This window comes from Procambarus clarkii, chromosome 11 (assembly GCF_040958095.1).
Source record: "Procambarus clarkii isolate CNS0578487 chromosome 11, FALCON_Pclarkii_2.0, whole genome shotgun sequence".
In the NCBI taxonomy this organism is placed as follows: domain Eukaryota; kingdom Metazoa; phylum Arthropoda; class Malacostraca; order Decapoda; family Cambaridae; genus Procambarus; species Procambarus clarkii.
Genome location: NC_091160.1, coordinates 8347002 through 8373806, shown reverse-complemented (window position 1 = coordinate 8373806; position 26805 = coordinate 8347002). Strand labels below are relative to the sequence as shown.

General features: G+C 48.2%; 1 protein-coding gene across 1 annotated transcript in view; it reads left to right on the top strand.

Moving 5' to 3' along the window:
- Positions 1-26805, top strand: part of LOC138363391 (uncharacterized) — a 71910-nt gene that overhangs the window by 38092 nt on the left and 7013 nt on the right. Inside the window, exon 2 of the mRNA XM_069322426.1 lies at positions 25125-25280. Coding sequence (XP_069178527.1) covers positions 25165-25280 — 116 coding nt within the window. The 5' untranslated portion in view covers positions 25125-25164. The remainder of the gene's footprint in view (positions 1-25124; positions 25281-26805) is intronic.

Below are 26805 nucleotides of genomic sequence, written 5' to 3'. Positions count from 1 at the left end.
TGTCCTTGACTGCTCCTCTCCGTTGTCTCCTCCTCTTCCTCCTCCGGACCCTGCCCGCCCACCTCTGATCTGTTCTCCCGTTTCCTTCCCTCCGTCTTTGCTCAGTTTACCCATGCCCCCTAACCCTGACTTTGCTGACCCTGATCCCAACCCTGATATTCTTTAACGTGCTCTGTTGCTCTTTCACCTTTGTTTCTTCCTTGTTCTCTGTTTTTGTCCTTTCTCTTCTCGTCGTTGTCCATTCTTCAATGGAACGTTCGAGGTTATTACGCCAATTTCCTCGAACTCCAACTTCTGATTTCGCGGTTTTCGCCCCTTTGTGTCTGTCTCCAGGAGCCGATGCTTGGTGCTCGTCCTGCTAGTTTTCGTGGCTATTCCTTTCTCTCCCCCCCCCCCCAGCCATTGCTGGGGCTTCTAATTCTTCTGCTCTCTTGATTCGGGCTGATGTTCCCTTTGTTCCTTTACTTTTTCCTTCGCCTCTCCATTGTTCTGCTGCTCGTATCTTTGTGGGGAAATGGTACACAGTTTGTTCCATTTATCTCCCCCCCGAGTGTTCCGCTCTCTCTTCCTGATTTGAAACACCTCCTAGACTCCTTGCCGGAGCCTGTGCTCCTGCTGGGTGACTTCAATTGTCGTCATTCTCTTTGGGGTGACGTTCTGACGAATACCCTGGGTCGCCTCCTTGAGCCGTTTCTCCTCTCTTCTTCCCTGTCTTGTCTGAATTCTGGTGAGCCCACTCATTTGGACTCTCGGACTCGCACCCTTTCTTGTCTTGATCTTTCTCTCTGCTCTTCTTCTCTTTACTTAGATTTCACGTGGCAGGTTCTTGACCTCCATGGAAGTGATCATTTCCCCATCCTTGTTTCCTTTTTCTCTTTTCGCCCTTCCCTCTCTTTCCCTAGGTGGCAGTTTGCTAAGGCAGACTGGACCCTATTTACCCTCAGTGCTGCTCTCTCTGACCTCTCCCTTCTGCCTCTCTCGCGCTCTCCTCCTTTTTCATGACACTGTCTTTAACGCTGCCCTCCGCTCTATTCCTCGCTCTTCCTCTCGGGGTCCACGGAAGTGCGTTCCCTGGTGGAATGCGGACTGTGCTCGGGCTGTCCGCTGTAAACGTGCAGCCTGGAAGAGGCACCGCCGTAGGCAGACGACCGATTCTTTTCTTTTCTTTCGGAAAGCGAGTGCGGTGGCCCGTAGGGCCATCCGTACGGCTAAACGTGAATGTTGGGCATCTTATGTCTCAACAATTACGTCCGAAACCCCTCTGGCCCAGATCTGGAAGCGTATCCGCAAGATAGCGGGTAAGTTCGTTCCCGATGTTTCACCGGTCCTTCACCTCCATGATACTCTTGTGGCGGACCCGTTGCAGGTCGCTTCCGAACTGGGTTCCCACTTTTCTTCTGTTAGCTCTGGTCTTCATCTTCCCCAATCTTTCCTTCTTCGTAAACCTGTCCTTGAGTCTCGTCCATTAGATTTCTGCACTCATCTTCAGCTTCCCTATAATGATCCCTTCTCTCTCTCTGAACTTCGTTCTGCCCTGCCCTCTGCGGTTCTACGGCGGCGGGCTCCGATGGTATTCATTATGAGATGCTTCGCCATCTCCCTCCGAGCACGTCTCAGTATTTACTGAGTCTGTATAATCGGATCTGGGAGTCGTCGTCAGTCCCTGAGGACTGGCTCGATGCCGTTGTCCTCCCTGTTCGCAAACCGGGGTCTCTGGGTACTTCCCCTAAGGACTTTCGCCCTATTGCTCTCACAAGTTGTCTGCAAACTCTTTGAACGTATGGTTAACGTTCGTCTGATGTGGTTCCTGGAACACCATCACCTCCTCTCCCCTTCTCAATTTGGTTTCCGCAAGTGCCGCAGCACGACAGATGTCCTGGTGAACTTGGAGGTCTATATTCGTACTGCTTTTGCTGCGAAGACCTCCGTTGTTGCCGTCCTTTTTGACCTAGAAAAGGCTTACGACACCACTTGGCGTTATGATATCCTGTCTCAACTTCATTCTTTTGGCCTTCGTGGTCATCTCCCTCTCTTTCTCCGCAGCTTTCTCTCTCGTCGTTCCTTTCGGGTGCGCCTTGGTACTGCTCTCTCTCCCTCTTTTCAGCAATACGAAGGTGTGCCCCAGGGTAGTGTTCTGAGCACTACTCTTTTCTGGTTGCTCTCAATGGTCTTCTTTCCTCTCTTCCTTCTGGTGTCTTCTCCGCTCTCTCTGTCGATGATCTTACCCTTTGTTGTCAGGGTGATGATTCGCCTCTCCTTCAACGCCGGCTTCAACTTGCAATTGATGCCGTGTCGTCTTGGGCCACAGGTCATGGCTTCAAGTTCTCTACTTCTAAGACTTGTGCCATGACTTTTACGCGGAAACGGGTTGTTCTTCGTCCCTCTTTGTCACTTTATGGTCATCCCCTTGAATACAAAGATTCCGCGAAGCTTTTGGGGTTATTCCTTGACACTCGTTTGTCTTGGTCTCCCCATATCTCTTACCTCCGTGTTGAGTGCTCTAAGGCCCTTACCCTCCTTCGGGTCTTGTCCCATACTTCTTGGGGGGCAGATAGGCGCGCACTCCTTGCTTTACATTCCTCTCTCGTCCTGTCTAAGCTCGATTATGGTTGCCCTGCTTACTCGTCTGCTTCTCCTTCTACTCTTCGCCGTCTTGATGCCTTGCACCATACTGGGTTGCGCCTCAGTTCTGGTGCCTTTCGTTCGACTCCCATCCTTAGCTTGTATGTTGACACTGGCTTCCTATCTCTCCAGGACCGCCGTGATCGCTACTGTCTTCGCTATCTTGCGCGGTCCTTGCAACATCCTTCCTCTCGCCTCTGTCGTGCTTTAACTTTTACCCCTCCTGCGGTTCCTGTTCCTCTTCACCACCTCCCTCTTTCTGTCCGGTTATCTTGCCTACAGGATTCTCTTTCCGTTCGTATTTCTGATGTTTCTCCTCGTGTTGTTCCTTCTTTGCCCCCGTGGAGGGTCCCTCTTCCGCGGTTTTGTACATCCTTGACCTGTATCACTAAAGCTTTTACCCCTCCTACGGTTCTAAAACGCCTTTTCCTCGAGCACTTTTCTTCTCACTCCCGCTCCATTTCTGTCTTCACCGATGGGTGTAAGTCAGCAGACGGTGTTGGCTACTCTGTTGTTTTTCCTGATTGCACTTATGTGTCGCTTGCCTCCGGAGACTAGCATCTTTACAGCGGAACTTTATGCTATTCTCTCTGCTCTTCGTCTCCTGCTTTCTCGTTGTCAGTCTTCCTTTGTGGTTGTTGACTCTCGTAGTGCCCTCATGGCTCTCGGGTCCTTTAATCCGGTTCATCCAGTAGTTGTCGAGATCCAGCATTGGCTGTTTCTCGTTCACAGTAAATTTAAGTCGGTTGAGTTTTGTTGGGTTCCCAGCCATATTGGTGTGTCTTTAAATGAGCGTGCGGATGCTGCCGCCAAGGAAGCTGTCCGCTCTTGTCCCATCTCTCGTAAAGGCATTCCGTATTCCGACTTTTACCCGGTTATCCATTCCTCAGTCCTTACCCGTTGGCAGGCTTCTTGGTTGTCTGTTACTGGTAACAAGCTACGTACTCTTAAATGTTGTGTTTCCTCGTGGCCGTCCTCCTTCCACCGTAACCGGCGGTGGGAAACAGCTCTGGCGAGGTTGCGTATTGGCCATACTCGCTTAACCCATGGTCACTTGATGGAGCGCCGCCCTGCTCCTTATTGTCCTAGTTGCATTGTCCCTCTTACGGTCGTGCATGTCCTTCTTGAATGTCCTGACTTCCAGGACGAGCGTGTGTCTTGCTTTCCGACCGCCCCTCGCGGTCACCTGTCCCTTGATAGAATTCTTGGTGACTCTGATACTTTTGATATCGTTCGCCTTATGCGTTTTTGTTCTCGTATTGGCATCCTTGGTGATATTTAGCGCCCTCTGATTATTTTGCAAATTTGATGGTGCTACATAGCCTTCCCGGTTTGGTGCCTTCTTTTGATAATTACTTACTTACTAGTGTATGTGGGTTGGGGTTAGAGTAGATGAGGGTAGTATCATCAGGAAACAAAATAGGTTTCATAATGTTAGAGACATTAGGCAGATCATTGGTGTATATATGAAATAGGAGAGGTCCCAGAATGCTGCCCTGTGGCACTCCATCGGTTATTGGTAGAGTGGGAGAAGTTATATTATTGATGGCTACACATTGGTGTCTATCACTAAGATAGGATTGGATATAGTCCAGTGTATGGCCTCGGATTCCATAATGGAGTTTACGTAAGAGGTAATTGTGATTAACAGTATCAAAGGTCTTTCTCAGGTCAATGAAGTCCAATCGGAAACTCATTTTTGTCAAGGGCTGAGTAAATTATATCAAGGAGAGTAATAATTGCATCCTTGGTATTCTTTTTTGGGAGCGGAAGCCAAACTGACAGGGGCTAAGAATGTCGAATTTTACGAGATAGGAGTAGAGCTGTTTGTAGATATTTTTTTCAAATATTTTTGATAGTATGGGTAGGTTTGATATTGGTAGGTTTTGGTAGGGCAGCCCCCAACTGCCAGTTGACTTGAACTATCACGAAGTTCTAGCAGTGGATCGGCAGCGCAAAACTACCAGGCAGGGTGACAGCTGTGATCCCACCTGGGAGGACAGGACGAATACCCCACTGCACTTCCATCCTTCAGGGGGTAGGTTCCAATCCTGGAGAGGAAGAAATTTTCAGCAGTGTGCTGTACACGGCAATACACTAAGTTAGGCCCTCCAGTTGTCCATGGTTATATTCAGGGTGGCAGTATGGGTTGACCCACTAGGGTAATATATCTTTGCACGCGATCTCGCTGATAAAGCTGTGAATCTAAACCGTGAACAAATAGAGGAAGAGCTGTCGTTGCCTGGGAGGAAGTGTGTGCCAGTGTGCCTAGGTGTTGCCTTGGATAGAAGAGGCTGTGACCCCTGATAGGGTTACCACGAGTGTGTGCTCGTCTGGGCCGACCAAGCGGCGCCTGACCTTGCAAGTTAGCAAAAGGTGCTACTAGCGCTCTACATCTGTTGTTAAATCCATGATGCTGATCGCTGTAGTGGTTGTGATGCCACACTTAAAGGTGCTCCCATGTAGCTGCAAATGCAGGGGCAGTTGGTTGCAGTAGCGGGGGGGGGGGGCGCTCAAACCCCGCACCGCCTAGATCTCACTGTGAGTGCGACGACGTGCTGATGCCTAGAGGAACGTCTGTGTCCTGAGTCCGAATCCGAATATATAGAGGATAAAACACCCCGAAGGGCGAGCTTGGAAGTGGGGGACAAGATAAGGGGGGGTGAGAGGAAATGGTTTTGTAGGAGAAAAAGTGCCAGGGTTAAACCCAGCTGCGTGTAGTTTGGCTGCGGCAGTCGAGGCAAGTACTCCGTCTGGTGTTTCAGTGACAACATCGGACGTAACAAAACTCTCAACATCGCAGTGATTAGCTCAAAAGCGTCAGGGCTGAACTTTTAAGGATGGTTTGTGTTGGGTGTTGAGAGCTGTGTATTTATGGATGGTGGGTGTTGTGAGCTAAAGTTTATCGAAATAGAGTTAGGAGGATGATCATGGATGGTAAAGAGGAGGTCGTGGGTGTTGCGTGGTAGTCTGAGAGTGAAAGGGTAAGTCAATGTGTTCATGTTAAGTGAGTAGTTTATCAACTTGTCTAATAAAGTTTTCCCAGTAGACATTGAGGGCTGGAATGTTGGTACTTTTGTGGAAACTTTCACTGGTATTGAACTCTTGCCATCGGTTGTTGAGTTACCCATCAAAGTGCTCTATTTTGTATTGTCTGAAGCTTTAGTTTATTAAGTGCATCTAAAGAAAAAGATAGTGGAGCATATGTTAGGAGAGGTCTAATATGTGCTTTATAGAGGTGCATTTTTGGTGTCAGGTTTTGCAAATCTAAGTCTGTACAGTTTTTTCATGGCATGGAGATCTATTTTGTGTGTACTCACCTAGTTGTACTCGCCTAGTTGTCTGCAGGATCGAGCATTGACTCTTGGATCCCGCCTTTCGAGCATCGGTTGTTTACAGCAATGACTCCTGTCCCATTTCCCTATCATACCTGGATTTAAAATTATGAATAGTATTTGCTTCCACAACCTGTTCCTGAAGTGCATTCCATTTTCCCACTACTCTCACGCTAAAAGAAAACTTCCTAACATCTCTGTGACTCATCTGAGTTTCAAGCTTCCACCCATGTCCACTCGTTCTGTTACTATTCCGTGTGAACATTTCGTCTATGTCCACTCTGTCAATCCCTCTGAGTATCTTATACGTTCCTATCATGTCCCCCCCCTCTCCTTCTTTCTAGTGTCGTAAGGCATAGTTCTCTCAGGCGCTCCTCATACCCCATCCCTCGTAGCTCTGGGACGAGTCTCGTTGCAAACCTCTGAACCTTTTCCAGTTTCATTATATGTTTCTTCAGATGGGGACTCCATGATGAGGCGGCATAGTCTAAGACTGGTCTCACGTAGGCAGTGTAAAGCGCCCTAAATGCCTCCTTAATTAGGTTTCTAAATGATGTTCTAACTTTTGCCAGTGTAGAGTACGCTGCTGTCGTTATCCTATTTATATGTGCCTCAGGAGATAGATTAGGTGTTACGTCCACACCCAGGTCTCTTTCGCGCGTCGTCACAGGTAGGCTGTTCCCCTTCATTGTGTACTGTCCCTTTGGTCTCCTATCTCCTAGTCCCATTTCCATAACTTTACATTTGCTCGTGTTGAATTCCAGTAGTCATTTCTGACCATCTCTGCAACCTGTTCAGGTCCTCTTGGAGGATCCTGCAATCCTCATCTGTCACAACTCTTCTCATCAACTTTGCGTCATCCGCAAACATCGACATGTAGGACTCTACGCCTGTAAACATGTCGTTAACATATACAAGAAATAGAATTGGTCCCAGCACCAATCCTTGTGGTACTCCACTTGTTACTGTTCGCCAGTCCGACTTCTCGCCCCTTACCGTAACTCTTTGGCTCCTTCCTGTTAGGTAGTTCCTTATCCATGCTAGGACCTTTCCCCCCACCCCCGCCTGCCTCTCTAGCTTGAACAGCAGTCTCATGTGCAATACTGTATCAAAGGCTTTTTGGCAGTCCAGAAATATGCAGTCTGCCCAACCATCTCTGTCCTGTCTTATCCTCGTTATTTTATCATAGAACTCCAGAAGGTTTGTTAGGCACGATTTCCCTGTCCAGAACCCATGTTGATGTTTGTTCACAAACCTAATGTTCTCCAGGTGTGCAACCAGTCGTAGTCTAATTATTCTTTCCAGTATTTTACAGGGGATGCTTGTCAGTGATACAGGTCTATAGTTAAGTGCCTCCTCCCTATCACCTTTTTGAAGATCAGCACGACATTTGCCTTCTTCCAGCAACTGGGCAATTCTCCCGACATAAGTGACTCATTAAAGATCATTGCCAGTGGCACGCTGAGGGCCTGCGCTGCTTCTTTTAGTATCCACGGTGATACTTTGTCTGGTCCAACTGCTTTAGTTGCATCTAGAGTTGTCGACTGTTTCATTACCTCCTCTGCTTTCACCTCTATATCTGATAGTCTTTCATCTAGGGTAACTCCTTCCAACAATGGGAGCTGCTCAGGCTCGGTAGTGAACACTCCATGGAAACTGACATTCAGTGCCTCAGAGATTTCCTTGTCACTTTCGGTATATGCCCCATCTGTCTTCCTTAGTCTTGTCACTTGGTCGTTCACCGTCATTTTTCTTCTTATATGACTGTGTAGTAACTTAGGTTGTTTTTTTGCTTTGATTGCAATATCGTTCTCATAGTCCCTTTCCGATGTTCGTCTTATGTTAATGTAATCGCTCTGTTGTATCTGATCCTGTTGTCCTCTGTCCTTTGTCTTCTGTACTTCCAACACTCCCGCCTGCTGGCCATTTTTGCCTCCTGACACTGTCTATTAAACCAGTAATAGACAGGCCAGTAATAGACAGCGATCATCTCGGCCTGGCGAGATGATCGCTTGAACACTGTCTCGGGTCGTCCATGTTGATCTTAGCATAAATGTCGAGACCATTTTCAATCTTCGTGAGTGTTTCTTGGAGCTTATTGACGGTAATTTCTATTTTATTCATGCGAGCTGGAAGTTCTGCCACCTCCCTCTGCAGGCTGGCGTCAGGCTTCCAGGTAGGGGAGGGAAGGTTGTCAGGCTGTTGGCGTCAGGAACGGTGGTAGGGTCATCCCGGGGGGGGGGGGGGGGTAGGTGCAGTGGTGGGGCCACCCCGGGTGGGGGGGCGGGTAGGTGTAATTGTGGGGCCACCCAGGGTGGGGGGTGGGTAGGTGTAATGGTGGGGTCACCCTGGGTGGGGGGGGGGGGGGTTACTGGGGTGGTGGAGGGTTGCCCCACTGTGCTGTGCGGGGGAGGCCGCTTGACACAGTCCTTGTGCCAGGCGGTCACACCCTCCCGCAAGCACCTGGAACATTTGTGCTTGGTGACTGAGGATGGTCTCATCGGTACCAAGAGCGTGGTCTTTATTGGGGCAGTCTTTAGTGAGATGATTGGCTGCACAGAAGGCACAGGTTCCTGAAGATTGACAGTGCTTGGCTACTGTGACAAAGTGTTGAGTTAAAACACATGACAGCTGAGGATGCCCAGGGTGTTATGGGGCAGGCTGGCCAGTAGGGGCCTAGGAACTTGTGATGACTGGGGGGGGGGGCGGCGTCTCACGTTCCCAGACGATGACAATCCTGTTGAGTGGCCTGCCTCAAGACTAGATGCGTCTTGCACCGTACACACCTGGTAGTTCTTTCGCATGGGAGATGTCAAGGTCATGAGGGTAGGATGTGACAAGGTACTCTCTGTACCTCCTGGACCTCTCAGGAGTCTACTTTACTGAATGTGATGCCACCCACTCGACCTTGAAGTAGGGCAGAGATGGTGACTTCATCGGACCTGGCTACATAGATGTAGGGCAAGGTGTGTCTAGGGATTGAGGTCTGTGGTCAGGAAAATTACGAGGAAAGTCACGTCTCATCCAGGCGTACCTCTGGTCACTGGTAACTTGAGATGGAAATGCCAGCCTGGCATATTTATTACGGGGTGCCAGGGTGGGTCGTGGTGGCCCCCCCCCCCCCCCCCGTTGTGGGGGCGACATTGGTCGTCTTGACAAAATTGTTATCGTCCCTTAACCTTCTCTATTTACGTAAGGTACTCCAGCCTTTGTGTACAGTAAAACTACCATCTGAGGCTGTTTCATCACTTGAGCTGGTGTCCTCCTCATACATGGGTATAGAGGGATGGAGTGTTTGGCCATGCTGTACGTCATGCGGGGTGGTGGCCGAAGTGGACGCAAATGCGTCTGAAGCATTTTGGGAAGGGTCGCTGTGGGTGACCCCAGAAGGCGGGAGGGAAGTGGCCATAGTTGCCAGTCACAACATGAAGTGACAAGACACTTCAGTATCTACCACAGAGTGGGAGCACTTCAGGCTATGGCCTGGACCCAGAACAGCGGCGGCTACTAATCATAGTGCAGAGACAAGAATAGTTCAGACACCATACAAGCAAACGCAGGTGTATACACGGTCAGCTGGCAACGCTGCTGAGGGTACCGCACTGGTGGTGAGGGTCCTAGAGTGGCAGGTGCAGAGTGTGCCACTCTGATACCTACTTTATCCGCGCACACGCTCACTCGCTCGTCTTCTACACTGTGTGTAACACTGCACTGGTACTACCAATCACTGAGGGATCTGTACAGTGGTATGCGAGTGGTGCATTCCTGCCACCGTGTCCAGGCTGTACAGGGGAAATACAGCTTTGGGGAACGGGGCAATAGGGGCTAAAGTCCCAGTGCCTGGGGTACCACCTCGGGCGTCTGACCAGGCATGAGGTAAGGGGAAGCGGCCATGTCCCCACTGCCCAAGGCGCCACTTCAAAAAAACATAGGTATATGGCTGGGAACCCAGCAAAACTCTACGGATTTAAATTTACTAGAGATAAGAAACGGCCAATGTTGAATCTCGAAGACTACCGGATGGACAGGATTAAAGGACCTGACAGCCACGAGGGCACTAAGAGTCTACTACAATCACAAACGAGGATATTCAACGAGAAAGCAGGAGACGGAGAGTAGAGAGAATAGCATAAATTTCTGCTGTGAAGATGCTAGTCTCCGAAGGGAGGCGACACATATAAGGCGGGCGGGAAAAACAACCAATTAGCCCATACCGTCTGCAGACTTTGACCCATCGGTGAAGCTGGAAATGGAGCGGGAGCGTGAAAAGTGCTCCAGAAAAAGGCACTTCAGAACCGTTGGAGTAAAAGCTTTAGTAACGTGGGTCAAGGATGTACAAAACTTCGGAAGGGGGACCCACCGCAGGGGCAAGGAAGGAACAATACTAATAGAAATGAGTCCTTTAAGCGAGATAGCTGGACAGAAAGAGGGAGGTGAAGAGGAACAGGAACTACAGGTGGGGTAAAAGTAAAGGCACGGCAGAGGCAAGAGGAAGGATGTTGCAAGGACAGTGCCAGAGAGCAAAGACGGTAGCGATCACGGTGATCCTGGAGAGATAGAAAGCCAGTGTCAACATACAAGCTGAGGGTGGGAGTCGAATGAAAGGCACCCAGAGCCGAGGCGCAACCCAGCATGGTGCAAAGCATAAAGACGGGGAAGAGTAGAAGAGGACGAGTAAGCAGGGTAACCACAATAGTTTAGACAGGGCGATTGAGGAATGTAAAGAGGAGTGTACACCTATCAGCCCCCAAAGTAGTAACGGACAAAACCTTGAGGGACAGGGCCTTAGAGCATTCAGAGCAGAGGTAAGAAAGATGGGCTGACCAAGACAAAAAAGTGTCAAAGATTAACCCCTGAAGCTTAGCGGAATCCTTGTGAACAAGGGGATGACCATAGTGACAGAGGGACGGAGAATGACATGCTTTCGAGTAAGTCATAGCACAAGTCTTAGACGGAGAGAACCTGAAGCCATGAACGGTGGCCCACGATGACACAGCATCAATCTCAAGTTGAAGCCGCCTTTGGAGAGGCGAATCATCACCCCGACAGCAAAGGGCAAGATCGTCTACATAGAGCAGAGAAAATGCCAAAAGGAAGGGAGGAAAAAGCCATTGAGGGCAACAAGAAATAGTAGTGCTCAGAACACTACCTTAGGGCACACCCTCATATTGCTTAAAAGGGGCAGTGTGTGGTACCAAGACTCACTCGAAAGGAACGACGAGAAAGAGGAAACTCTGGAGGAAGAGGGGGGAGATTCCCACGAAGGCCAAAAGAATGAAGTTGGGACAGAATGATACCGCCAGGTAGTGTCACAAACCTTTTCCAGGTCAAAAAGGACGACGACGACGACGACAACAACGACAACAACAACAACAGAGGTCTTCATGGCAAAAAGCAGTACGACTATAGACCTCCAGTTCACCAGGACATCTGTTGTGCCGAGGCATTTCCGAAAACCAAATTGAGAACGGGAGAGGTGGTGTTAGTGCTCTTAGAACCACATCAGGCCATACGTTCAGACAACTCATGAGAGCAATAGGGGTGGAAGTCCATGGGGAATGACTCGAGAGCCCCTTGGTTCCGAACAGGGAGGACACAGCAATCGAGCCAATCCTCAGGGACTGACGATTCCAGATCCAATTAAACACTCTGTAAATACTGAGACGAGCACGGAGGGAGATGCCGAAGCATCTCATAATGAATGCCATCAGAGCCTGCCGTCGTAGAACCGCAGAGGGCCAGAGGCAGACTGAAGCTGAGAGAGAAGGGATCATTATAGGGAAGGCTAAGATGGGTACAGAAATCCAAAGGACGAGATTAAAAAAGACTTACGAAGGAAGGAATTATTGAGGGAGATGAGAACCAGAGCTAACAGACTAAAAGTGGGAACCCATTTCAATCGCGACCTGCAACGGGTCTGCCACAAGAGTACTACAGAGGTGAAGGACCAGTGAGACATTGGGAACGATCTTACCAGCTATCTTGTGAATATGCTTCCAGATCAGCAGTAGAAGAGTTTCGGACGTGGAGATATGACATCCAACATGCACGTTTAGCCTTATGGATGGTCCTACGGGTCACTGCACTTGCCTTCCGAAACAAAAAAGATTCTGCCGGTGACAGTGTCTTCCAGGCTGCACGCTTACAGCGGACAGCCCGAGCACAGTCCACATTCCACCAGGGAATGCACTTCCGCGTTCCCCGAGAGGAAGAGCGAGGAGAAGTGGAGGGCAGTGTCGAAGACGGTGTCATAAGAGGGGCGCGAGGGAGAGGCAGAATGGAGGGGTCTGAGATAGTAGCACGGAGGGTAAAGAGGAGCCAGTCAGCCTCGACAAACTGCCACCTAGGGAAGGAGAGGGGAGGGTGAAAAGAAAAAAAAAGGAAACAAGGATGGGAAAATGGCCATTGTCATAGAGGTCATAAAGACCCGCCACTCGAAATCTAAGTAAAGGGAAGACGAGCAAAGAGGATAAATACAGGAAAGGGTGCGAGTCGGTCTAAATGAGTGGGCTCGCCAGAATTCAGACGGGGAAGAAGAGAGGATGAAGGGTTCGAGAAGACGACCTCGGGTGTGTGAACATCACCCAAAAGGGTATGTCGACAATTGAAATCCCCTAGCAGCACTGGCTCCAGCAAGGCGTCCAGTAGGTGTTTAAGATCGGGAAGAGAGAGGGGGACACCGGGGTGGGGAGGGGGGGAAGAGATAAATGGAACAAACCGTGTACCATTTACTCACAAAAGATACGAGCAGCAGAACAATGGAGAGGTGAAGGAAAACGAAGGGGACAAAGGGAACATCAGAGAATCAAGAGAGCAGAAGAGCTAGGAGCCCTAGCAACAGCTGGGGAGGAAAGGTGGGGGGGGGGAAGAGAAAGGAATACCCACGAAAGCGACCAGAACGAGCACCAAGCATCGGCTCCTAAAGACACACAAAGGGGTGAAAATCGTAAAAGCAGAATTTGGAGTTAAGTTGGGTTACCATAGACCTTGCTAGTGGGAGAAGGGATACTCGTACACAGGTCCAATTAAATGCCTTAATATACGATTTTTGGCTTGTAAATCTACTGCAAAGACATACCTGTACGTTTGTAACGTTGATTTAGGTTGGGTTGTCGCAAATTTGACGTTAGTTGAGAACGAGCAGTGGTGTTGAAGGCTGGCTGGCTGGCTGAGGTGGGAGTGTGCGAGGGGGGGGACTGGTAAAGTCTTCTACTGCAATTTCGGATACCGGGCTAGAAAAAACTTCGTTCACTGAGAAGTTTGTACATACAAACCATTCAGTTCGTATATGCGCTGGTTTGTGTTCGCTGTTCTCGTCTGAATAAATACATGGCACTTGTTCATATAATTAACGCTTCCATTATTAGAATAACATTATTAGAATTATTTATCTATTATTAGAATAACAAGGTGCAAACCATATCCCCTTACAGTTGAAATCTATTTATATACAAGAAGGTACATTGGGTTGCGAGAGTACATACATGTATTAAGAGACACATTGTAGCAAGATTTGAGATTAAAGGATTTAAGACTATCACGTTTAGAAACAAGGCGCCCCCGAGGGAGGCTAATTTATTATGCACCCCATACTCGATGTAAAAATAGCTACTATTCACTATCATTTACAACTAAAGTAAAATAACAACCTGTAAAGACTGCTTTTTTCTAATTCTAGTTCAGGAACTAACTGGGATAAAACGTGAACATTCTTAAGGAACTGTGAGGTGCTTATCTGCTTTTCCTCGTAACGGTCCCAAAGTTTCCACAAATGTTCGTTTCTCTTTATTGCCCTCGCGGCGACTGGACTTGAGCTTTAGCTCAGAACCCAGTTGGTATTGCAAAGTTACAAGGGACGCCTCACGGTACAGTAAGGGGATTAAAATGTATAAAGCAAAGTTGTCCCCCAGATGCTGCTGAAATTAAGAGATTTGCTTTGCAGCGCTCCTTGGCAGCCATAGTAACCTTGGTCGTAGCTAGAGCACCTGGATCACCCAAATGATTGTGACAATTGGCTCCTTGCTTGAAATCCTTTCCATGTTGGATGACTGTGGCAAAGCAACGGTTGCTCTTCTGTCGAATACTGCACCACCAGAAAGTCGCAAAATCCGTTTCCTTGCGTAATAGTATATGTATATCCGTGACTATTATGTAGTCTTGGTTTCCCACGCCTCGTGCCTGTTGGTATTATCTCCCAGGTGAGAGGGGCGTCTTGTGACAGTTGAATGGTATTAATTCGTCTCGGATAGACGTGTCCTGGACAACAGCGACATGCTCTATCGGAAGGTCTACCGTGAAGGATGCTTCGTACTTATTACTACTGCTAAATTTATCTCTAGACGTGTTATCTTCATACAGTGTAAGTGTAGAGCGATCAGGACAGCACCAGAGGAAATTGTTTCATCAAATTTTGATTCACGTAAACGATAGTATTTTTCGCTAGAAACTCAGTACCACATTGTCTATACCTCCATTGTTGGCATATTGCACACAGCATTGCATGATCTGACGATCTCGCGTCCTTGCGGCATCCATAACATACACATTGTTCGTGAATGTTGCCTTCCACATTTCCGTCTTTCACTTTATCTTCGTCTTCCACTTCATTTGTCTTCCACTTCAGCAATGTAAAGGGACACATTCATCGTGCACAGCGTATGCCATTTTTCAATATTGTTGCACAAAACGTCACAGGAAACTAGGAAAGTTTGTTACACAACTAAGGGAAACTTGTAATGCGTTACAAGCAAGAGCAGTAGTATGTCTACACCGCCGAGGTCGACCAACAACTGAATCATGTGAGGTCAGCAGACACTGACCAGGTCCAACAACTCCATCTGATTGTAAGGTGTGAAATAATACTATAGTGTATTTTTCAATCGCGCTGCCAATTATTTGATTTAAACCCACTCTGAAGAAAACATGTACATCACAACTTATATATATAATGTAGGTATATATTAGTCTTCATACATTTAAAACTTTCTAAGCAAATTGTCAGGTCGCTAAACTAAATGCTACCAATTCTCTTGGTATGTTAAAAGGAACCTCCCCCCCCCCCCCGTCTGTCTGTCTCCGTCTGTCACTCACATCGCTCACTCTATTCACCTTGCAGTAAATAGTAATCTGGAAGTCAGAAAGCTGCTAAAGGCTGCATCCTGGGGATTGTGAGAGATAAAAATATATGTTTAGATATGATGGAGGAAAAGAGGAGGAATGATGGAGGAAGCTAGATTGGGCATTAATAGGTCGTAAAATAGAACATTTTAGTATTTAGGGTTGCCAGCAGTCGCCAGGTAAATAATTGGATATATTTTCTGAGATAGGTTATATAGGGTGAAGTATTTTTATTTATACTAAGGAGGGACACAGGTTTTTAGCATTGTGTGGTGTTATGGAAGTGCTTGTTGCATTTTGTGTAGTTATGTTCGTTGCATTTGATCGACGTGGGAGTTGATTTTCGAATTGATTTTGTGGTTAGTTTCGATAAGTGGGTCGAGGTTGAACTTGGATGTAAATACACGTGTATATTTTGACTGAGTTTGAAATTGGTTGAGTTATCCCTTAAAAGGAAATTGGTGTAATAACCATGAATGTTCCACTGAAGAATAGACATCGACAAAAAGGACAGCAACAGAAAACAACGAAGAAACAAAGGTGAAAGGGAACACGGGACATTAAAGAAGCGCTGGATCAGGGTCAGCAAAGTTACGGTTAGTGGGGCATGGGTAAACTGAGTAAAGGAGGGAAGGGAGCTGGAGGACTGACCAGGGGTGGACGAGCAGGGTCTGAAGGAGGAAGAGGGGGGGGGGACAACCGAGGGTCAAGGACAGCAGCAGGAGAGGCAGAAACCAGGGATTGCACCTCAGCAAGGGCAACAACAGAGGAAAGTGGGGGGGCCAAAGAGATCACCATAGCAGGAACAGGGGGGGGGGGCAGAACCACCGAAACGGGAGGTGATGGAGCAAGTGTCAGAGATAGGGGGCGAGGAAGAAAGCGAAGCCTTCTTACCTGCCAGGGAGGAAGGAGAGGAGCAAGGCTTACGTGTCTGACTCTGACAGGCATCCCAACAATAATGTACTGGGCAACAGATTCTAGCGTCTCAACAGAAGCAGAATGAGAGCAAACAAGACTGCCGTTGGGAGAGCAATGAACATCAATCCGCACTGACAGGCGACGTGGAGAGCTAAGAGACAGAAGGAAGGGAAGGAGGATTGGAGGGAGACGAGGAAGAAGACACTGGAGACACGACAGACTGGGAAGAAAGGGGAACCCCAGACACAGGAGGGGGACCCTCCAGGGACAGAACGCAAAGGAAGCAGCGGTGGGAGTAGTCGGGGTCTAAGGCCTGGAAACGGTTGCGAGATTGAGGAAGGTGGGAAGGACGAGAGGAGGAAGAGCGTAACACGTGAGCATGAGAGATGTTAGCATAAGGCGGGAAGACAGGCGAACTTGGCTCCTCGCCTCAGGAAAAGACAAACGTTTCCGGTGCTTCAGGTTGAGGACGGCTGCCTCAAACTTGTAATGTATACACGAGCGGGAGAAGGTAGGGTGGGTCTCGCCGAAATTGAGGCAGCGAGCCTGGGGAGAAGTGCACTCAGACTTGGTGACCTTCGTCCCCACACAAAGGACAAAGTACTGGAGCAGCGGAGGGCTCCATGCCCAAACCTCCAGAACTTATTACAGAGCCGAGGAGAGGTAATGTACTCCTGGACGGAGCACCTGGTACCAGCAAGAATGACAGAGGATGGAAGGGTCCTACCATCAAAGGTAATCTTCACAACCCGAAGGGGATGATGGTGACGACCACGAGGGGGACGAGTAAACTAGTCACCTGGAGGACAGAATGGCCTTGGGCTTAGGACATGCCGAATATCTTAGTGCCAACAATGGCATTCAATCGAGCGTTCTTGGAGACCTGAACAGGGGTCTTGCCAAGGCAGGATAAGGTGGCCAAGTGGAAGGCTGCATCCTGAGGAGCAGCAACAACGACACGTGTACCGAGACGAGTGGGGTTGAAGGCAAGAGGTATCTACTGAATCAACAAGGTGCCCATGGAGGGATAAATCGTCAGGAGGCATAGAATCAAGAGGGAGGAGAGAAAAGTTTCTGGCCCACAAAGTGGGACCAAACAAGGCTTGAAAGGCATAAATAGGGAAGGAATTAAGTGAGCACGGCCATGGCGAGGACAGCGTTGAGAACCCCCAGAGAGAGGGGGTTAAAAGGTGCAGTAGTCACAACTAGACAGCCGTGCCGGGGGACGAGGTTGTCACCACTGGGGGCTTGGGGCTCGACCCAACCACAGAGGGAGGGAGGGAGGGAGGGAGGGGAGCCGAGGGAAGTAATCAGAAGGGTCAGAGGAGGAAGGGTGGGGCCCAATGCAGCGGGGGCTACAGAGCCTGGTCTTCCAGCACGGTCCAACTCGGGGGTTTGGTCGCCCACCCGAGAAGGTAGAACAACAGAATTTTACATAAGGACGAGAGGTCACTTTCATTCACGAATGTGCCCCCATATCCACCATGGAGGATAAATTGGAATTCTTGTTCCAAAAATTCCACCATGGAATTAGAGGCAGGACACCCAACAAGAAGCTATCACTGATCATGCCGGGGCCCCCCCACGGGTGTGTCGCGAGTATACGCCCCCACAACTGCCACCTTAAGGACCGTCAGTCCGTCGAGATCGGGTTCAGTGACGAGAAGAGGATTGACAATAAAAGGGTACCCCTCGCTCTAGACATCGGATACTTCAGTTCTACGGGTGCAAGAGTATGCCTCCTCAAACACCTGATCAAAATAAATGTCCAAAAGAATAATCAAGAGGCAAAAGGTCGGCAGGAAATGTCAATTAGAAAGGAGAAGAGGCGGGAGAAAAACGAAACTTAAGGAAAAGCGATCCGGCAAAATTAAAGACAGCAGCCGGAGCATGAGGTTACAAAAGGACAGAAGACTGTTCCATGGACTATCACACTCCGGTAGCCGCCCACCAAGCCCCCTCACAGCAACAATGGGTCAGACAGGGAGGGGGGGATGTTGGTAGAAGGGCTGCTGCCCTGACCGTTGGGTCAGCCGACTCAAATAGACTACCGAAATGCTTGTTCTTGTGCAGCCGGATCGAAGAGGCAAATTTGGGCATCCCCCAGACCACCGTCTTTTGAGTCAGTATAAAACTAGCATTCGGGGCGTCATGCGCATTCGGAGCGCTTTACTCTAGGTCAGACCCCATCCTTAACCTTTTGCATTATACCGGAAAGAGATGGGAGGCCTCTTAAGCAAAGTGCAACCCTCTGGTGCTAAGCCTGTGTACTATGATCTACAGGATCAAGGTGCGATTCAGAGGGGACTGGACCCTTACCCGGTTAGAGATCATGGACCTGATCACCACTAAAACGCCTGTTGCACCACTAGACGTAGTCCTCAACGACGGAGAACCCCAAACTGCTGTTTAACAGTGCTGCAGCATTACAGGGTCTGTTCGACCCCACCACCCCCTCTGCTCTTGAGGCGGCACACATGATCACTACCTCGCAGCTCCCACCATAACACTACCTCGCAGCCAGGACGGTGTTTGTCCGGAGAGTAAGCTCCCCATTTTCTGAAAAAGCTGCCACCCACCGACGTCACAAGCATAAACGAACAACCTTTCCTTGACTGCTGTCACTGTAAAGTTCATTCCTATACATGAAACACCGTGGTGTTTGTCCACCACGCATGCACAGAGTGCACAAAGTGCACAGACTGAGGCTCTATGGTACCTGCACCATGTTGCACAGTCAAGGTTCGCCTCAGAGGATCTCATTCTCACTACGGCTGAGATCTTAGAAAAGATCTCTACCATCGGAAATGTCTCGCCAGCTGACATCGTGGAGACCAGAGAAGGTGTTCACCTTCTCTTCTCCAGCTACAATGTCCTGGAGAAACTATTCGCCGCCTCCACCACGACCACCGTGCTAGACGTCGGCCTCACCCTCACTCCTCCTAGATGCTACCTGGCGGACAGGACTGTATTTGCCAGACACATCGGCACATGGATCTCCGACCGCAGCGACGACGAAATCCTCACCAGCCTAAATTCCCTGAACTTGACGCTGACCATGGTAGTGGCCCAGATCAGCACCAACTCCAACACCCGCAGACCCACACTGAAAGTGACCTGGAAAACTGAACACTGAAACAATGACCACGGTCATTGCAGTGACCCACGCCAAAGAACACGGCCTAAAGTGCGCCGGAATTAAGATTCCACCGGCCCACATGACCCAGGAACGATACATGGAGCTCTGTCAATGCTTAAAGTGCTACCGGTACTCCCACTACACCAGTAAATGCATCGAGCAAGTGCAGAAATGCAGTATCTGCGCCCAGGAGCATCACTACACAGCCTTGCACATTCTCCCACTGACGCTGCCTACTCTGCAAAGGCCCGCACACTGCAGATTCACCTGTCTGTCTCCACCGGCAGAAAGAAATAAAAATGGCAAGCACCACCTCAACTCGGCTAGCCAAACCGCCTACGTCGTCTTTCCCAGCTTTGTCCGAGAACACTGGGGAAGCTGCTGCAATTACCACCACCCAAACTCCTACCAGTACTAATACACCTCGCGGACAAATTGGCAGGCAACGATGTCAACCTATACGCCCCCACTATCAACAGGCTGCTCACCGCAAATGGGCTTCAGACGGTGACGGTACCAGGCGACGTTCTCCCAGCTCCTCCACCTGTGGCCGGCCCGGTGTCCAACTCCGCAACAGGACCTATAACCAGTCCGGTAACAGGGACGCCACCCACACTGGCTACCCCTGTCAACGATGACACCACATCCAAAGACAACGGACTACCCGAAACTCCCACAACCAACACAAAGAGGCTCTCCAGAGCCGCCACCGATGTAGACAAGAACGGCCTTGCAACCGACGACGAAAAAAAAAATACTTGCCGTGTGCTGCTTATTCCGCCCAGCGAGTTCAATGGCAACGCGCGCACACCAGACAATTGATCCACAGATGTACAAAGTTAATCAGCCAGAACAAATACCCGCACCCCAAGTATGTCCACGCCCACACAATGAACGCTTACATTTATCTCAAAATACTGGAAAAAAGAATACCACGACTCAGAATATCACCGCAAATTCCCTGATGGACAAATGCAATTCCTCAAAGGACGACGATCCTGATGGTACCAAACTGCCGACGTTTCTCTGTTCAGATATAAAGCGTCGCTTAGCACATTAAACTGCAACCTGGCGACTAAGCCTCCTGCGGGTCATAAACTGCAAGCGACCATGAAGATCCCATCCCTCCACAGGTCCCAAGTACCAGCTATTGGTACTAGTAATGACTCCAAAGGGCCTCCACTTAAGGGCTATTCATGCCCGTGCCCCCTTTTGGGTGGCTTAATCTTAATCAATCAATCTATACATGACCTCTCCACCATGAAGGTCACCTTCACATCGCCTGAGGAAGCTACCTTTGCTACTGCCAACGGCTTCCGGTGCTTTGGAATCGCTAGCACCCCCCCTCCCCCCCGACAGATCACCAAAGAAACAAATCCACAAGGGCCGTGACGAGGATTCAAACCTACGTCTGAGAGCATCCCAGACGCTACCTTTATCCACTGAGCTACCACACTATTAAAAGAATTTAAACCAGAAGTTAAATGACCTTATTGGACCCTTCAGCCTCTCACACAAACCAGGATTTTACGAAATTCCCCCAGGTTCGAATCCTCGTCACAGCCCTTATGGATTTGTTCATTTGATGCATCACGCTATTGCAATTTGTGTAATCGCCAAAGAACACTATTAACGGCTTCGGCAATGCTACAAGTGTTGGCTACGATCACTTCACAAAGAACTGTACATCTCGGGACCAACGGTGCAGCAAGTGCACTGGGAACCACCACTTCAAAAAATTGCACGAACGAATATCTTCAATGCCTTCTCTGCGATGGCGAACATACTGCCGTCGCCGCAGAGTGCCCCCAAAAACGTGAAGAAATACAGATGTTCGACGCCAGGCAGACCAACACCACTCACCATGCACCATCAAATATCAACATGCGAGCCGCCAACTTCCCTGAGCTTCCAGGCGGGGGCGGAGCATCTGTACAGCCTGCACGCCAATGGGGGGTTTAGCTCCCAGTCCGCCAACCAATCATCGACTCGGCCGCAACAGCCACAGCCTCTGACCAATCAACAAGCCAGCCTTCACCACACCAGTTGTTCCCCAACATCGATCATAGTACCATCTTCGGACTCGTCCACCTGGTTGAAATGGTGGTAGGCAGGAACTGCAAGGAATTCGCACGAATTCTAAACATACTATATGCTTCCAATGGTCTACCAACCTTTAATGTTCCTGAGGAACTCTTCACAACTACAGCTCCAGCCACTGCCACCGCTACGTCTGCACTGGCAGACGTAGCGGTGGCAGTGGCTGCACTGGCAGATCTCCTGTATACTGACGCCCACCCTCTGCAACAGCTCCATTACCTCTGCAAACTGCCACTCCAGACCAACCACCTATTACTCTAATTATACTGGCGACTACATCACCTGCATCGGCACCAATATCAGTTGCTCCTGCAGACCTCCATCTGTCTTCTGATTCTACTGCCTCTGTTGACATTGAAACTCACCACCCCCAGACTCGGGAAGATGCCATGATTGATTCTCCAGCAGTAACTGAATTATATTAACAACGTGACAACACTGCATTTGGATCTCCCGAATTCAGTATTTGAATGCTGAATTCTCCTGAATTCAGCATTTGGATCTCTTGAATTCAGCCGGCTCACCAGCCGTTTAATTAACACGAGGTATGAAGAACACTTAGAGTAATTTAGGAGCTAATGTGAAGTAAATAGTTGACGACGACTCGATTTTCTCGGTATGCGATAAATCCACATTGGCAGCCGAACTTTTCCCCAGGACTACGCTTGAATACAAGAATAAACATCAAATAACACGAAGAAAGAAGAAATAGGTAAAAGAAAGACACCACCATAAGGCACTGTCACCACCTGGAATGAAGCACCGCCACTGCCGCTCTTCCTGACCCTTGAAGCCTTGCCAGTTGTGGGGTTGTTTCAGCATAGACTTAAGACACACAGCTGGATCAAGCCCTGGCACTTTCTTTACAACTTCAGCATTTCCTCTTGCCGACTTCTCTTCTACTGTTCGCACTTCAAGGCTCGACCTAATGGGTATCTTATCCTCTATATTATTGTATTGTGGTGCAGTGAATGGAGCCATTATAATTATTATTATAATATAAATATTTAATAATTATCACTTCTTGGTCTTGAAAGAGGCAGGCCTCGGGTGAAAGAGGGCTGTGACGATCTTTATCTGGAACCCGTAGGTGTGGGACCGGGACGTCCACCTCCCGAGGGTTGTGCGGCCCAGGCTCTGCTTCAGGAGGCTGGGGTCGTTCATACCCTTGATGGGGTGGTTCTTCTCCGGCCACGTTTACGGCGGTCTCCGGGGTCGGAGGTCCTTGTGGCTTTTTCACCAACTTCAAGGGTGAAAAACCTAACCTACAGAACCTAACCTAACCCTACCCTGGAACTCTCGGTTCCTGCGACGGCGTTGGAACCAATCGTATTGGCGCATGTCTTTCCATTGAAGACTTTCAGCACCGTGGAGAGGGTGGGGACCTGCTGCCTGGGTAATAGCTTCTCCCCCGAATCAACCTTCCATGGTTTTGCCCCCTGGTGAGGCAACGCCAGACCAGGCCGACACCAGAGTGCAACTCCATATTCTCCCGAGACTGATGGAAGCCTATTATTGTCGTGAAGTGAACGGAGCCAACTACGGATAGCTTGCCTCATCCTCCGGTCGATTCTCGCTAGCTCAGTTTTGTACACCACGCCCAGAATAATACGGTGGTGGTTTAGGAACGAGGTGGTTTTTCAGCACATATAACCTCGGAGGTTTGAGGGGGGCCTGCGTGATAATAAGACCCTCCTCAGTGAACTCTGCACTATGGGTCCATTAAAAAGAAATGGGAAACTTGGAAACATGTCCGATATAAAAGCAGAGAAATTGATGTAACGATGACCAGATTAAGGCTGGGACACACCAAACTAGCAGCACACAGCTCTAAGTACAGAACAGACATCAATGAACTCTGTACTCACTGTCAGGTGCCTGAAAGTCGAACACTATCTCCTTCACTGCTTCCGACATCATAGTGCCAGAGTAAATTTCAAACAAGTCTTTATCGCACTTAAAATACCCTTCACCATCGAGCATATATTAGGTAGTGGTGACCGCTCGTTACATGAAAAATACCAAATAGTCAAAGCACTGGCTAAATATCTGCAGTCGACCAACAAATTGGGTCACATCTGACCCGCGCCACATTTATACCTGGCGCCACCAACAGCTAAACACAGAAAACTGCCTGCCTCGTCGCAGCACCAAAAAAAGGATCAGCTGACGCCATAAACACACCACACCGCCCTACGGTGCGGCAAGTCTCCCTACAACACACACCTCTGTTTTAATCACCGTTCCTCTATCTACAGCACAACTCAACAAGCACCTTGGTAGCTCTGATCATCTTCAACATAAACGCGTCCAACATCATCAGTACTGGTGCAGTCATCAGGAGAACAAACCCTTCATGCAAACTGCACCTACTATCAACAAGAAGAAGAACCAATGATGCCCCTGCCACCGTCACCAACGAGAATACTAAGGTACTTGTACTCGTCGGTAATACAAATAGTCCATGGCTGCGCCCTCGACATGGAACCTCGTTTGCAAAGAGATACCATTTCTTGCATTTGCCATCAATCTGTAGGCTCGGTGATCGGCAGTTTCCTGCGTTGACCCTCAAGACAGCGCCACTCAATGTATCACAACATCTATCAATACCTGAAGGCCGGCCAGCGTCTCCGCCACCACGACCAGCTCGTCTGCAAATGCTAGTACTGACACCTTTTACTCCCCCAAGACGAATCCCCAGGCCCAGTTTCTACGTATTGGCAACTACCTCATCAATCGCCAAATTGAAAAGACAAGGGACAATCCCTGTTTGACTCCCCTAGTCACAGGGATTACCTTAGATTTCTCCTTTTGACTGGTTAAGACTGTCGAGGCGCCATCCCTTAGGGATTATATTATGTCGGGCTATGATTTCCTTGCGCTCCATGGGCCGATCGATGGCTGCATGAGGGACGCTGTCGAAAGCCTTCTCAATGTCAAGGTGCACAGGATGTTTCAGCACTTGGACCTCAGCCAGAAGATCTAGGATCGCCAGGTTTTCAGCGCATCTATCCACAGGAATGAACGCCTTCTACCTCTCGTCGATCCTGATAGCTTGAGAAATTCGGCCGTTTACGATCTAATGAAACGGCCGCACTATCGTAGAAGACATCATAATGGGGCAATAGTGTGAGGTGGGGGGGGGGGGGGGAAATGTTTCTTTGCCTAAAAATCTTAGGAATCGGCACCATTTTACACGCCCGGTAAGGACGTGGCAGGGAGCGGCTAGCCAACCGCAGATAGAACATTTTAGCAACCCTGAGCAGTATGGACCAGAAGAGACGCGTGGTTATCCCGTCATGACTGCCACAGGTAACGGTAACTTAACCTGATCCTGGCAACCAATATAGCACAGTCTGGACGTTTTGTGCTGCCCATAAACATAGGTTTCAGATCTGAACAAATCAAAGCTTTTTATACTGGTGCTTTCAGGTCATTGGGAGTCGGGAATTTCTCCCCAATCAGATCAGTGTGTTTGGAACAATATAGTTTTGACGAGATGGGGATACCTAGGTCTAATTCAACATGATCTTGTTAAAAGCTAATTTGGCTGCAATGTCTGTCATTATTATGGGTTATATTTGTGTGATACCCATACCAAGGAGATTCGAAGCCCTTTATTCTGCGCAGCAATTACTCAATTTATAATTCTTAGTATGTGGCTGAAAATGCGGACGTTAGTCTGCATTAGTTCTTAATTTTCATTTCAACATCTCCCAGACTAGTATCCAGGGAGCATCAAACCCACCAGGTGTTGCCCTGAAATAATAATTAATGATTTTTATTTAAAACCTGTAAAGAATATACAGGGGTTTAATAAGATTCAAAATACCTGAATAACTTGTGTGCAGATTAGTTTGAGCTGTAACTTCAAAAGGTAATATTTTTTTCAGTGTACTACTAATGGTGATCGTGATTGGGGTTGCCTAGGGTATGGGTGTTCCTCTTGACGAGCACGGAGCAAACAAGACGAAGGTAGAGTTGGAAAGGTTGCGGACAGACGTCCCCTTGGCTAGATCAGACTCCACAGTCGGCAACGTCGTCTACAGGTAAGCAGTTTTTTTAACTGTTCGGCTCTGAGAAACTCGTATTAAAGTTTGTTTCTAGGTTTAATTATAACCTAGTTTCCAAGTTAAATTATTTTAGAAATATCTGGTAAATACGCAGATTTTGTAACATTCAAAGCTAAGCTTTTATATTAGGCAGTCAGCTTTAAATCTTGACTCCCAGCAGGATAATTAATGTAAATGAAGCAGAGCATCAATGCCCTGCAATTTGTGGCTGGTCAGTACAGTATATTGAATAAGTTAAAGCATTAAAATCTTCCCTTGCTATAACAAGCAGATGAAAAATTATATAAAGCAGAAGTTCTGAAAGATTGGAGACGAGGATCGCAAGTTATTGCGAAGCAATTTGTGCCACAGTGATTGAAGGTTAAAATTTTCTGGTAATTTGATTATCAATGTACAGTCATTTAAAGTACTGACCGTCTACACGGGTACAAAAATTGTTGGTAGATTTTTAATTGGTTAAAATTTGATAATTTTCCTTAAAAATTTGTATAAATTTGCAATTTTATACCGTTGACCTTTGGTGGTCTATATTAGTGTAAGTGATGGAATCTTCATTCCATTTAGGCTGTGAAAGGCTTCAATTATGCTTTAGTTTGTCTGCCAACAATGTTTGTAGGAATGAATAAACTGCAGATGACATTAACGATGATTGCTAGAGCCTACTCTCTAATAGCTACTCAGAGCTGTTAGAGCCTACACAGTATTGTAGAAGAATAGGGTTAAGGCATCGTAAAGGGTTGAGCAGAACCAAGCTTGTAATAGTATAACTTCATAGGCTATTTAATTGATGCACTCTGAAAAATTAGAACTTTGCTCTTTATTAAGAGTGGGTATAAATAGCTGTCTTTAAGATCAATAACGTTTCTGCAGTTTACTTTAAAAGTTTTTAATTACAAACTGAAATGCTACTTAAAGGGGTGAAATGGAACTAGTCACTCAAAGCACCTGAAATTTCGTAACTTATCCAAAACAAAAATTAAAGAATCCAATATTGTGGAATTGCCTCCCAATTGTGGTTTAATAAGCAAAACCTGGACCAACATACTAATGCAACCTAAGTGAATACATCCTAGCCTAACAATATATATATTTTTAAACTAAGGGGGAAACTAGCTTCGTCGAATCAGTCTTGTGTATCAAATAACACCCATACTTTGCCTTTACTACTACTAATAATAATAATTCATTGTCGGGACAGGAAGCCAGCGTGTTTATACGTTTTAACCCCCTCCCCGCTCAGCTCGTTGTCGCCGTCTGGGGGCTTAGTGGGCGGCTGCCGGAGTGTGATGCTCCTTGGGACAGTCCTCTGTCCTTTTCTAGCCTTGTGCTCCTGCTGCCGTCCTCTCCAATTCTGCTGGGCATCTTTTCCTTTTCCTTCTGTTTCGTTTTTCCCCCCCCCCCCTCTTCTCCTATCTGCTTGCCGTTTTCTGCCGACCTTTTGCTCGTTCTGGTTCTTCCCTTGGACTTCTTCTACTTTGACGCCCGGGTGCTTGAGGAGGCA